This window comes from Urocitellus parryii, chromosome 7, assembly GCF_045843805.1.
Source record: "Urocitellus parryii isolate mUroPar1 chromosome 7, mUroPar1.hap1, whole genome shotgun sequence".
Taxonomy (NCBI): Eukaryota; Metazoa; Chordata; class Mammalia; order Rodentia; family Sciuridae; genus Urocitellus; species Urocitellus parryii.
In genome coordinates, this window is record NC_135537.1 from 278576 (window position 1) to 291227 (window position 12652).

General features: G+C 44.0%; 1 protein-coding gene across 5 annotated transcripts in view; it reads left to right on the forward strand.

The window, feature by feature from the left end:
* Window positions 1-854: 854 nt before the first annotated feature.
* Window positions 855-12652, forward strand: part of Znf251 (zinc finger protein 251) — a 36371-nt gene continuing 24573 nt past the window's right edge. For 3 of the 5 annotated variants that reach the window (XM_026409866.2, XM_077801079.1, XM_026409864.2), the window contains exons 1-3: window positions 855-969; window positions 1745-1922; window positions 2347-2460. In XM_026409866.2, the coding sequence (XP_026265651.1) occupies window positions 1796-1922; window positions 2347-2460 (241 nt within the window). In that variant the 5' untranslated portion in view covers window positions 855-969; window positions 1745-1795. The other 2 variants (XM_026409865.2, XM_077801080.1) reach the window with 2 other exon arrangements.

Sequence of the window (12652 nt, forward strand, 5' to 3'; positions counted from 1 at the left end):
AGCCTTGTGCTTGCCCGGTAAGCGCTCTCTACCCATGAGCTATATCTACAATCAATCCTTTTTTATTTTAAGACTTGTCTAAATTGGCTAGGCTATTCTTAACTTGCAATCTTCCTGCATCAGCCTCCCCAATCGTGCGCTTTTTTTTTTTTTAACATTTTTGGTTATTAATACAATGCCTTTACTTTATCTAATTTTATATGGTGTCAAGAGTCTAACCCAGGGGCTGGGGATGTGGCTCAAGCGGTAGCGCGCTCGCCTGGCATGCGTGCGGCCCGGGTTGGATACTCAGCACCACATACAAAGATGTTGTGTCCGCGGAAAACTAAAAATAAATAAATAAATATTTAAAAAAAAAAAAAAAAAGAGTCTAACCCAGGGTCTCGAACGTGCTAGGCGAGCGCTCTACCGCTGAACCACAACCCCAGCCCCGGCCCTGCCGTCTTTTTGTAAGGTTTATTTTTTGCAGCACTGGAAATGGGTCCCCAAAATCCAGGCCAGCGCTGCACACTGAGCCGCAGCACACCCCCAGGTTGTGCATAGCCAATTTGGGGCGTCAAGCTCATCCCTTAGCTTCATCTTATTTTTACTTCCCTGTAACTATCTCCTCCATTTTACCAAGTGCTACATTGAACTAACCTATTGACACTGTCGGGAGACTGCGGAGATGAAGCACCTTTAGCGCGGAGCCCGGGGGCTGAAGCCAGGTGGGCCAGGACCGCCCTTCCCCTCCCGCAGTCCGCGGACCACCGATGGCTTGGCTCCCTGGAGTCCTAGACCAGCCCCGGAAATGCGCGGGGCGGCGCTTCACCCCGTTTCCGGCTCGGTCTCCAGGGAAGGGCTGCCTGCGCATGCGCAGCTAGTTCGTCTCGCCCCCAGGCCCCGACTCCGGCTGGTCGGCGCACTATGCTGCTGCTAGCTGCCAAGCTCGGTCTTGGGGCCCGACGCTTCCTGAAAGCCGGCACCGAGGTGAGGCTCTTCGTGGCTCCTCCCGCAGTGCAGGTAGCCGGCGGCGGCCGGGCCGGCAGCTGAGAGGGTGTCACACGAGAAGCCACGCACTAAGCGAACGAGTTCGATGATTGCTGGACGCGCCGGCAGGCAGGTTCCGGCCGAGGGCTCTAGTGATGCTGGGGACACTGGGGGAGGGGGCACAGGCGGCTCTCAGAGCCTGTCTGGGGCGCGCGCCCGCGACCGACCACCCGAGAGGCGGGCGGAGGCTGCGGGGAGTACCAGGCCTTGCGGGCGGGGGTGAGGCCGGGGCGTCAGTCCACGCTGGGGCTGGGCCCTCGAAGCTCGCCCGCGCCGCGCCGCCCCGGGTAGCGGGAGGCCTCAGGGCGCGGCACGCCAGCCTCAGGCCCGAGATTGGACGGCCGGAGATGCAGCTCCCGCCCCGCCGGCCCTCCTGCACACTGGCGGGAGCGGTCCTAGGGTGTGGAGAGGGTCCACGCTGGCCCCAGGAGGCCTCTGCGAGAATGCAGGCTGCCTCCTTCCTCTGGTCGCGTCTCCGCTGTTCTTGCCGAACACGCCCAAGTCTCCTGAGGGAGGGCTGGGTGGCCGCAGACCGTGGCGCCCCCTGGTTTCTCTCGGATTCCGTGGCGGTCGCGTCGGGGGATGGCAGCCGAGTCCGGCCGGGAGACTTGACGTTCCTCCCCGCCATCCGCAGTGGGAAGCCGTCTCCGAACCTGTGAGCTCTGAGGTGGGGGAAGCCGAAGAGTTGATAATGTGGACCCACGTCCTTCCGCAGGGGTCGTGGCTCTGAGCTTAGCGGGTCCTGGCTCCGTGGTCCCCGGGCGCGATGCCGCTGACTTTCCAGGACGTGGCAGTGTACTTCTCCCCAGCGGAGGGGCAGCAGCTGGGGCCCCAGCAGCGGGCGCTGTACCGGGATGTGATGCTGGAGAACTATGGGAACGTGGCCTCCCTAGGTGAGAACTGCATCTCCCTCTGGCTTCTGGAGCGGGGGTGGGGCAGGGGGAGGGGGTGCCTCTCTAAGGGGCTCTTGGGCTGCTTTGGCTTTTTGGATCCCAAAAAGAAGGTCCTGCCCTCATCCCCGGGTACCAGTCTGATCTCTGCTGAAGGAAGACTGGCCGTGAGAGAGCCTTGCTGCCCAACTCGAGGGACTTCGCTCCCTTTGCCAGTGGCCCAGTGGTGGTGTTCCTCCCCCGCCGCCCACAGGAGAACAGGATGAATTCTTCCTAAAACAAAACAAAACAAACAAACAAAAAAACAACACTTAAGCCCCTGGCTTTCCCTGACCAAGCATGGCAGCAAGCAGGCACTTCTCACCTGGCTTGGGAGACCCGGTGGGCAGAGGCCGCACAGGCTCACCCAGGTTTTCACCCTCAACAGGATTCCCTGTCCCTAAGCCAGAGCTGATCTCCCAGCTGGAGCAAGGCGAGGAGCTGTGGGTCATGGATCTTCTGGGGGCTGAAGAATCAGAGGTCTTGAGAAACTGCCGAACAGGTGAGAATGGGCGGGAGGCTAATCCTAGGAACCCCCCTCCCAGTAATACCCTCATTGCAGCAGTGAGGGCGGTTGGGTTGTTGTGCTTAGTCCATCCTCTCCAAGAGCAGATGCAGTCACCACAGACATGTGGCATGTGCTCCTTGTTTACAAGGGCTTCCCTTACTGCTCCATTTGCTTTACTCTAGAAAATGTATGCAGTGCCCAGTGCCCGTTGTACGCGTTTTGTGGCACCTTCATTCTCTTCTTTACATAGTACTCTTTCTTGCTGGCTTTCTTTTGACAGTAACTATGGGTTGCCTGTCATGTCCTTTTCTTCTTCACCTTTTCTTTCCTCTACCTCAGTTTGGTCAGTAGTATTCTCTCTCTTTCCTTCTTGAGGTCTGTGTCCTCATGTGCACATGCTTTTGCTCTCTCACTATCAGTGTGTTGTGGGCTGGTCTTGAATTTATGGACTCAAGCTTCCTACTGCTTCAACTCCTGAGTGAAATCACAGTTCCTGAGTCAATAGTATTTTTTTATTTTTTTGGTACAGGAGATTGAATCCAGGGGCACGCAACCACCAAATCACATCTCCCCATCCTATTTTGTATTTTATTTAGAGACAGGGTCTCACTGAGTTGTTTAGTGCCTCACTTTTGCTGAGGCTGGCTTTGAACTCACAATCCTCCTGCCTTGGCCTCCTGAACCACTAGGATTACAGGCATGAGCCACCGTGCCCAGCAATAATATTTTTTTAAATGTGTTCTTTTTTCTGTTGGATCTAGCTTCTCTACCTCAGCTACTGAGGCTTGTTCTGCTTTCTACCTTTTTCTCCTCCTTCCTCTCATTTTTTTTATTATTTTATTGCTCTACACTGTCAGAGCATGTAATTCCTTTACCCTTTACTATTACTCCTAGCCCCACCTTTGATGTTGTTGTTTTTTGCTGTTAAGTATATAATTTTTTTTACCTTTTAGTTAATTGTTGAACCTTTTACCAGAAATTTCTGCATCATTTCTCTGTTGGCTAGAGCTTGTCTTCCAGTTACTCAGAAAGACTCTTGTAAATAATATGCCCCAAGTTTATGGCTGTAGTTGCATTTTGGAAAATTTTAATGTTATATTTTTGTCATCATTTAGTCCAAGATATTATGTTTTGTGATTTCTTTGACCCAATGATTAGTTGGATGTGTGTTACTTTTCAAAACAGTTGGTACTTTCCTATTTCTTTTTTTTTTTTTTTTTTTAAAGAGAGAGTGAGAGAGGAGAGAGAGAGAGAGAGAGAGAGAGAATTTTTAATATTTATTTTTTAGTTCTTGGCGGACACAACATCTTTGTTGGTATGTGGTGCTGAGGATCGAACCCGGGCCGCACGCATGCCAGGCGAGCGCGCTACCGCTTGAGCCACATCCCCAGCCCCTCTTTCCTATTTCTTATTGTTGTTGACTTGTCATTTAATTCTACCAGAGTCAGGGAACCTATTCTTGTATAACTTCATTCTTCTCGTTTTTGCTTGCTCTTATTTTGTGACTGTAGGGTCTCTCCCAGTAAGTATACTACATGCATGTAAAAAGGGTGGGTTCAATGGGCTGGGGCTCAGTGGAAGAGCACTTGCCTAGCGCATTTGAGGTGCTGGGTTCGATCCTCAGCATCACATATAAAATTAATTAATTAAAAATATTTATTTATTTTTTTAAGGAGAGAGAGAGAATTTTAATATTTTTCAGTTTTCGGCGGACACAACATCTTTGTTTGTATGTGGTGCTGAGGATCGAACCTGGGCCGCACGCATGCCAGGCAAGCACGCTGCTGCTTGAGCCACATCCCCAGCCCTAAAGATATTTTTTTAAAAAAGGGATGAGTTCAAGTAGCAATTAAGTCAAGGTGCTTCATGGTACTATTTAGATATCCCCCAGCCCTTTGCTCATTTTATGTGTAGTTATTTTATTTATGTATGTATTTATTTATTTTTGGGGGGCCAGTACTGGGGATTGAACTCAGGGATACTCAACCATTGAGCCACATCCCCAGCCCTATTTTGTATTTTTTAGAGACAGGGTCTCACTGAATTGCTTAGCACCTCTATTTTGCTGAGGCTGGCCTTGAACTCTTTAATTTTTTTTTAGTTGTATATGGACACAATACCTTTATTTTATTTTTATGTGGTGCCGGGAATCAAACCCAGTGCCTCACTCATGCTAGGCAACTGCTCTGCCACTGAGCTACAAACCTGGCCCTGGCCTTGAACTCTTGATTCTCCTGCCTTAGCCTCCTGAGCCCCTGGGATTACAGGTGTATACCACCACACCCAACAGTGTAGTTATTCTTTAGTTACTAAGAGAAGGTGTTAAAATACCCACATGTGATTGTGGAATTGTCTTTGTCTTTAATTTTTCAGTGTCTGGTTCATGTACTTTGAAGCTGTGTTATTTGTATTATTTTCACTTCTAATCATCATTTTTAGGAATAAGAGGATCCCTTATCATCTCTGGTAATATATTTGGTTCTGACTATATTTCATCTGATATGTCATAGCAGTTCTAGCTTTAGCCTTATTCTTTTTTTTTTTTTTTCTTTTTGGTACTGGGGATTGAACTCAGAGGCACTCAACCAACCCCCAAGCCACATCCCCAGTCCTATTTTGTATTTTATTTAGAGACGGGGTCTCAATGAGTTGCTTAGCAAGACTGGCTTTGAACTCTCTGTCCTCCTTTTTCAGCCTTCCCAGCCGCTGGGATTACAGGCATACACCACCGATTCTAGCCTTAACTTAACTGCTAGCATGGCATATATTTTTTCGTCCACTTATTTCAACCTCTGTCTTTACACTTAAGATAGCTCTTCCTAATAGCATTACAAATAAAAGGTAAGGTCTTTTTTTTTTTTTTTTTTAAATCCATCCTAACAATCCTTATCTTTTTTTTTTTTAATTTTTTAAACTTTGTTTTATTTGTTTATTTATTTATTTATTTTTATGTGGTGCTGAGGATCGAACCTAGGACCTTGCATGTGCCAGGCGAGCGCTGTACCACTGAGCCTTTTTTAAAAATTTTTATTATCATAGAAGTATAACATGCCTTTATTTTTATTTTTTTAGTACAGTGCCTCACCTGTGCTAGGCAGGCACTCTGCCACTAAGCTATAGCCCCAGCCCCTTATCTTATAATTGTAGTGCTTAATCTATTAATATGTCTCGTGTGTGTGTGTGTGTGTGTGTGTGTGTGTGTGTGAGAGAGAGAGAGAGAGAGAGAGAATGGGGATTGAACCCAGGAGAGAGAGAGAATGGGGATTGAACCCAGGGCCTTATGTGTGATAAGCAAGCACTCTACCACTGAACCATATCCCCAGCCCCCCCCCCCTTTTTTTTAAATTTGAAACAGGGTCCTTTTTTATTTCTCTTTTTTGCCTTTCATGTACTAATTCATTATAAATCTCAACCATCCCTTCCATCCTTTATGGTAAAGTTATATGTAATATATCTGTGTACATTTGAGACAATATTATAATTTTCTTTTTAAATTGTCATAGATGATTAACAGCAGAGTTATGTCCTGATGAACCCATCATAAGTTGGAAATCACTTAGTGCATCTAACCTACCAAACATGCCAGCTTAGCAGCACAGCACACTGGAGAGTACAGTTGTTGCCCTGTGATCTTGTGGCTGTCTGGGAGCTGTGACTTCTGCCACTGCCCAGCATTGCAAGAGAGATCATAGTGCCCAAGAAAAGATTAAAAATTCAAAATCTGAAATAATATAGTTTCTATTGAATATATATCACTTTATGCTGTCATAAGATTGAAAAAGTCTTATGCAGAACCCTGGGAAGTTAGTGCTGTACTTTGAATCTGCATTATCCCTCAAAGGTCAACGTGTGAAAGGCTAAACTGAGGAGCCATTGGGAGGTTGGGCTTGGGCGAAGAAGCAAGGTCAGTGGGGGAATGCCACTGGAGAGTCTCTGGGACCCACTCCATCCTGTCTGTTTTGTGCCTGGCCGCCATGGAGTGAACAGGCTGCCATGCTAGGCTCCTGCCACAGGCCCAGAGCACAGGCCAAGTGACTGTGGGCTGAGACTTCTGAAACGGTGGCCAGAATAAGTGTCTCTTCCATTTACCTATCTAAGGTATTTCATCACAGTAATGAAAACCTAACAGTTGAGGAACCATCTGTATGTAGTTTATGAAAAAAATAAAAGAAAAAAAACAGACTTTTTGCTGTCTTGACATGTAAGGAGCTTAGAAGTTGCTGCAGGATTCTAACAAGTGAAGAACTGAACAAACTGGAAAATCAGTGACTCTTGGATCAATCAGAGTTGAGGTCCCAGGGCAAACCACTGCACCCAAATTGGATAGGCAACACAGAGTCATGATTTGTAAACAGGAACCTCCAGGGAAACTGGTGCAGGTAGGAAACCTGAACAGAAATGGACAAATTGACAAAAGCTCAGTGTGGACAAGTCTGAGCTATAAAAATGACAGGAGACCTGTCATGGAGGCTCATAAACGTTTGAGGGTGTTTTTTTTTTTTTTCCCCCCCCGCCAGAAGTGTGATGAATCCCACAGTGAACATTGGGGGAAATCTCCCTATGCTTCTGGCAGGAGAAAGGGAAAAGAAACTTCTGAAATATGTCAGAGCACTATTCCTCATAAAGCTGTTCTCTAGAGAGATGGCCTTGCCAGAGCCTGCCTGACCTGAGCAAGGAAGCTCCCAACCCAGCACTCTGTTCTCCCTGACCTTGTGAGGGCCCAGGAGCACAGGCTTATGGTGCTGTATGCCTCATTGCACAGCCAACATGGCAGCACTGAGGCATGGGTGCTGCAGCTCCCTTACCCAGCTTGTCACATCTGCCTTTTAACAAAGACCTATAAGACACTGAAAGGAGAAAAATGCAGAGTGGAGAGACTGAACAAGCATTAGAATGAGAGTCATAACTGGCAAGAGTGTTGGAATTACCAGATCAGGGATTTTTTTAAAACTAATATGACTAAGGCTTTAGTGGAAAATGTATGATGTACAAAAACAGATATATAATATAGGCAGAGAGATTGAAATTCTAAAATAGAATAAAAAATGCTAGAAATGAAAAACATTGTAATAGTAATGACAGATGCCTTTGATGACTCACTAATAGACTGGTCAGGGTTTTGAGTATAATGTTATTTGAAGGCACACTTTAGTTGTAAGTGTAGATAGAAAACCAATTAAAAACAAAAGTACAAGACAAGTATAATGAATATGGCGACACGGAGACAAAGTGGAGTAATAGAAAATACTCAAAACCACAAGATAAGACTGGGTAGCCCAGTGATAGAGCATTTGATTAACATGTATAAGGCCTTAGGTTTGATCCCCAGCAGTGAAGAAACCATTTTTAAACCAGAAAATGCAGAAAAAATATAGAAGACAAACAGGAGCAAAGATCAACTGTAATATATAAAACAGGGACAAATGTGGTAGATATTAATTTCAACAATATTAGTCTTTTTTTTTTTTTTGCAGGGGTATCAGGGATTTAACTCAAAGGCGCTGGGCCACATCCCCAGCTCTATTTGAGACAGGATGTCACCGAGATGCCTAGTACCTTGCTTTTGCAGAAGCTGGCTTTGAACTCTCCATCCTCCTGCCTTAGCCTCCCGAGCTTCTGGGATTACAGGTGTGTGTCATTGTGCCCAACTCAACAGTCATTTTAAATGTCAGTGGTCAGCCAGGTGTGGTGGCCCACACTTGTAGTTCCCACTGCTTGGGCTAAGGCAAGGGAATTGCTTGGGCCCAGGAGTTCAAGGCCAGGCTGGGCAACATAGTGAGACCCTGTCTTGTTGTTTTTTGTTTGTTTGTTTTGTTTTGTTTTTTGTTTTTTTTAAGGACAAAAATAATCTTCATTGATCAGGAGATGATAGAGACCATCAGAGTGGGTCAAAAGCAAGACCTAACTATGCCTTCTACAAGAAACCTCTTATAAACATAAAAATGCATACAGCTTAAAAGTAAAGACATGGAAAAAGATGCTAATAGGAATCAAAAGAAAGAGGGAATGTTTACATTATTTTCAGTCACAGCAGACTTCTGAGCAAGGAAAGGCACTAGGAAGAGAGGAATAATGCATAATGATAAGGGGTTTATACATCAAAAAGACAGCAATTCCTGGTGCACCTAACAGCAGCAACAGAAAACAAAAGGCAAAATCTGATAGTCCTGCTAGGGGAAAGAAATGAATCTAGTACTATAGTTGGAGACTCCAGCTATTGTCTCTATCTACAATGGACAGATCCATCTGCAGAAAACAAGGATGACATAACTGAGCTCATTACCATTCATCACTGGGATAGACATCCACAGACTCCTTCATCTAACAACAGCAGGTTTGTTCTGTTTTTATGGTGCTGGTGATCAAACCCAAGGCTTTTTGCATACTGACCAAGTGCTCTACCCCTGTACTACACTGCCAGCCCGGATTATAGTCTTCTGAAGTTCACTTGGAATGTTCACCAGACAGACCATACTCTATGCCTGAAGCACACTTTGATGTGTTTAAAAGGATAGACTGCCAAATGTGGTGGCACATGCCTGTAATCCCAGCTACTCAGGAAGCTGATGTAGGAAGATCACAAATCTCAAAAACTGCTTAGGATGTGGATCAATGGGTTTAATCCCTAGTACTGAAAGGCTGGGTTCAATCCCTAATACCGAAAGAAAGTGTACAACATGTGCTGTCAGACCACAGTGATATTAAAACTAGAAATTAATAACAAAAATATAGGTAGAAAATTCTGAAATTTTGGAGTATAAAGAGCATGCTTTTTTCTGCCCAACCCAGTACAGGGGGTTGAGCCCCAGGTGTTCCCCAGCCTTTTTTATTTATTTTTTTAATCTTGAGACAAGACTTAGTTGCGCAGGCTGGTCTTGAACTTGGGGTCCTCTTACCTCAGCCTCTCGTGTCACAGGGATTATAGGATTACATGCTCTGCTACACAGCATACTTCTAAATAATGGGTGAGTCAAAGAAGAACTCTGAAGAAATTTTAAAATATTTTGACTTAAATGAAGATAAAAATATCACCTAGCAAATTCTATGGACTGGAGTGAAAACATGTTGAGAAATTCAGGTCAGTGAATGCATTTATTGGAAAGAAGATCTTAAAGAGCTAGGCATGGTGGTGCAAACCTGTAATCCCAGCATCTTGGGAGGCTGAGGCAAGAGGATTGTGAGTTCAAAGCCAGCCTCAGCAATTTAGCAAGGCCTAAAGCAACTCATGAGACCCTGACTCTAAATAAAATATGAAAAAGGGCTGGGAATGTGGCTCAGTGATTGAGTACCCCTGGGTTCAATATCAAAGTCAATATTCTAAGCTTCTACCTCAGGAAACTAGAGAAAAGAAGAGAAAATTAAATCCAGAGTGAACAGAAGAAAAGAAATGATAAATGTGAAAATGAAAATAAGAAATCTGGGCTGGGATTGTGGCAGAGAGAACACAAATCACTGATATCAGAAATGAATGGTTCTTGTGACATGGAGAGGTCAAAAGGATATTATAAACAGCACTTTGCTCACAAATTGGATAACTTAGATGAATTGAACTAATTCCTTGGAAAATCAGTCTCTCCAAACTCACTCAACAATAAGTAGACAATCTGAATAGGTCTATGTATGTTAAAGAAATTGAGTCAACAATTAATCTTCCAAAACAGTTCCCTGGCTCAAATGGGTTCATTTGTGAATTCTGTCCCATTTAAGTATGAAATTATGCTATAATCTCCTCTTTTCCAGAGGATATAAATACTTCCTGGCTCATTCTGTAATGTCAGCATTATCATACTAGCAAAATCAAAGATACTACAAGAAAATAAAACAGTGGACAAATATGAATATGGATGTAAAAGTCATCAACAAAATATTAACAAATCAGATTCAGTAATATATAAAAAGAACTATACCACGACTAAGTGGAGTTTATCTCAGGTATGTACAACTGGTTCAACATTGAAACATCAATGTAGTTCACACTAAAGAAGAAAGATCACATGGTCATATCAATAGATACAGAAAAAGCATTTGGCAAAATTCAACATTCATGATAAAAACTCAGAAGGTTTAGGTATAGAGGGGAGATTCCTCAACTTGGTTTAAAAAAATACCTGCAAAAAAAAATTTTTTTTAAGAGAAAGGAGAGAGAGAATTTTTAATATTTATTTTTTAGTTCTCGGCGGACACAACATCTTTGTTTGTATGTGGTGCTGAGGATCGAACCCGGGCCGCACACATGCCAGGCGAGCGCGCTACCGCTTGAGCCACATCCCCAGCCCTGTGCAAAAATTTTTAATGGGAAAAAACTTGAAGCTTTTCCTCTAAGATCAGGAACAAAGCCAGAATGACTCCTTTTACCACTGCTTTTCAACACCCTACAGGAAGCTGTAGCTAATGGAATAAAGCAAGAAAAGGAAATAAAGGCTATTACATATTGGGAATGAAGAAATATAACTGTTTACAGATGACACCATTGTCTAGGTGATAGGCCATCTATGGATAGGAAGACTCAATATTGACAAGATGTTAGTCATTACAGTGGCCCACACCTGGAATCCCAGCTACTCAGGAGGCTGAGGCAGAAGGATCGAAAGTTCGAAGCCAACAATCTGGCCAGCTAGTAAGAAGCTTCTCAAAAAGGTTCTGGGTGTAGTTAAGTGATAGAGCACTTGCCTAGCATGCCCAAGACTGGGTTTAGTACCCAGTAACTGAGCCAAAAAAAAAAAAGATGAAAAAAGAAAAAAGTCACTTTCCCCAACTTGATCTATAAATTCAGCACAATTCCAATTAAAATCTCAGTAGGCTATTTTGTGGATGTCAAAAAACTTACTCTGGGGGCTGGGGTTGTGGCTCAGCGGTAGGGCACTGCCTAGCATGTGCAAGGCTCTGGGTTTGACCCTCAGCACCACATAAAAATAAATAAATAAAGGTATTGTGTCCAACTACAACTAAAATTATTTTTAAAAAATGACTCTGGGGTTTATATGGCAAGGTAAGAGACCTAGAATAACTAACTCAGTATTGAAGGAAAGGCACAAAATCAAAATCGGACTCATACCATCTGATTGCAAGGTTCACTGTACAGCTACCATTATCAGGGCGGTGTGGTACTGCTGAAGAACTAGACATATAGACTATTAAAGCAAAATAGAGAGCCTGTAGTTATCAGATGATCGCATGCAAAGAAAATCAATGTAGATGCCCTCTACCAGAGGCGCACCATGATCCCAGCACTGAGGAGGCTAAGGCAGGAGGATTGCAAATTCACTTTGATCCTGTCTCAAAAGTAAAGGTCTGGGGTGTGATTTAGTGGTAGAGCATCCTTGAGTTAAATCCCCAGTACCACACACAAAAGACCCATTAAGTCCCAAGGTTTTAGGGCTGAGGCTGGGACTTAGTGGTAGAGCACTCACCTAGCATTAAGGTTCTGGGTTTGATCCTTGGCACCACATAAAAATAAAGCGATCATTAAAAAAAAAAGTCCCAAGGTTTTTGTTCTGTGACAGTGTCAATGAAATTAAAACAGGTTCATTGAAATAGGTTGGAAATCATAATCTAGACTTTACATGTAGTTATATTAATCTTTTTTTTTTAAGAGAATTTTTTAATGTTTATTTTTTTAGTTTTCGGCAGACACAACATCTTTGTATGTGGTGCTGAGGATTGAACCCGGGCCGCACGCATGCCAGACGAGCGTGCTACTGCTTGAGCCACATCCCCAGCCCCTAATCTTAATATTATATATTACATAATTTTATATTATAACTCCATCTGAGTGTTTATTGGCATTCCACATCTGGAATACTGGGACAAAATGGGTTCAGCAAGTCGTAGTCTGCTGCTGTAACAAAATGCCATAACTGAGTGCTTAAACAAATTCATTTTCTTACAGTTCTGGAGGTTGGAAGTCTCTCAGTTTGTCAGTTTTTGGTGAGGGTTCTCTTGCTATCTCACAGATGATCATCTTCTCACTGTGTCCTCATCTGGTAGAGAAAAGAAGTCTTCTGGTCTCTGTTAAAAGGGCACTAATCCACTAATGGGGCCCCACTCCCAGTTACCTTCCAAGGGCCTCATCTCCAAATGCCACTGAAAGTTAAGACTTTAAATAAGCTGAAGGCCACAGTTCAGTCCATAGCAGACTATTCATAGCCCTAAATATAAAACTTCTAGATGATAAGAGAAAATGTAG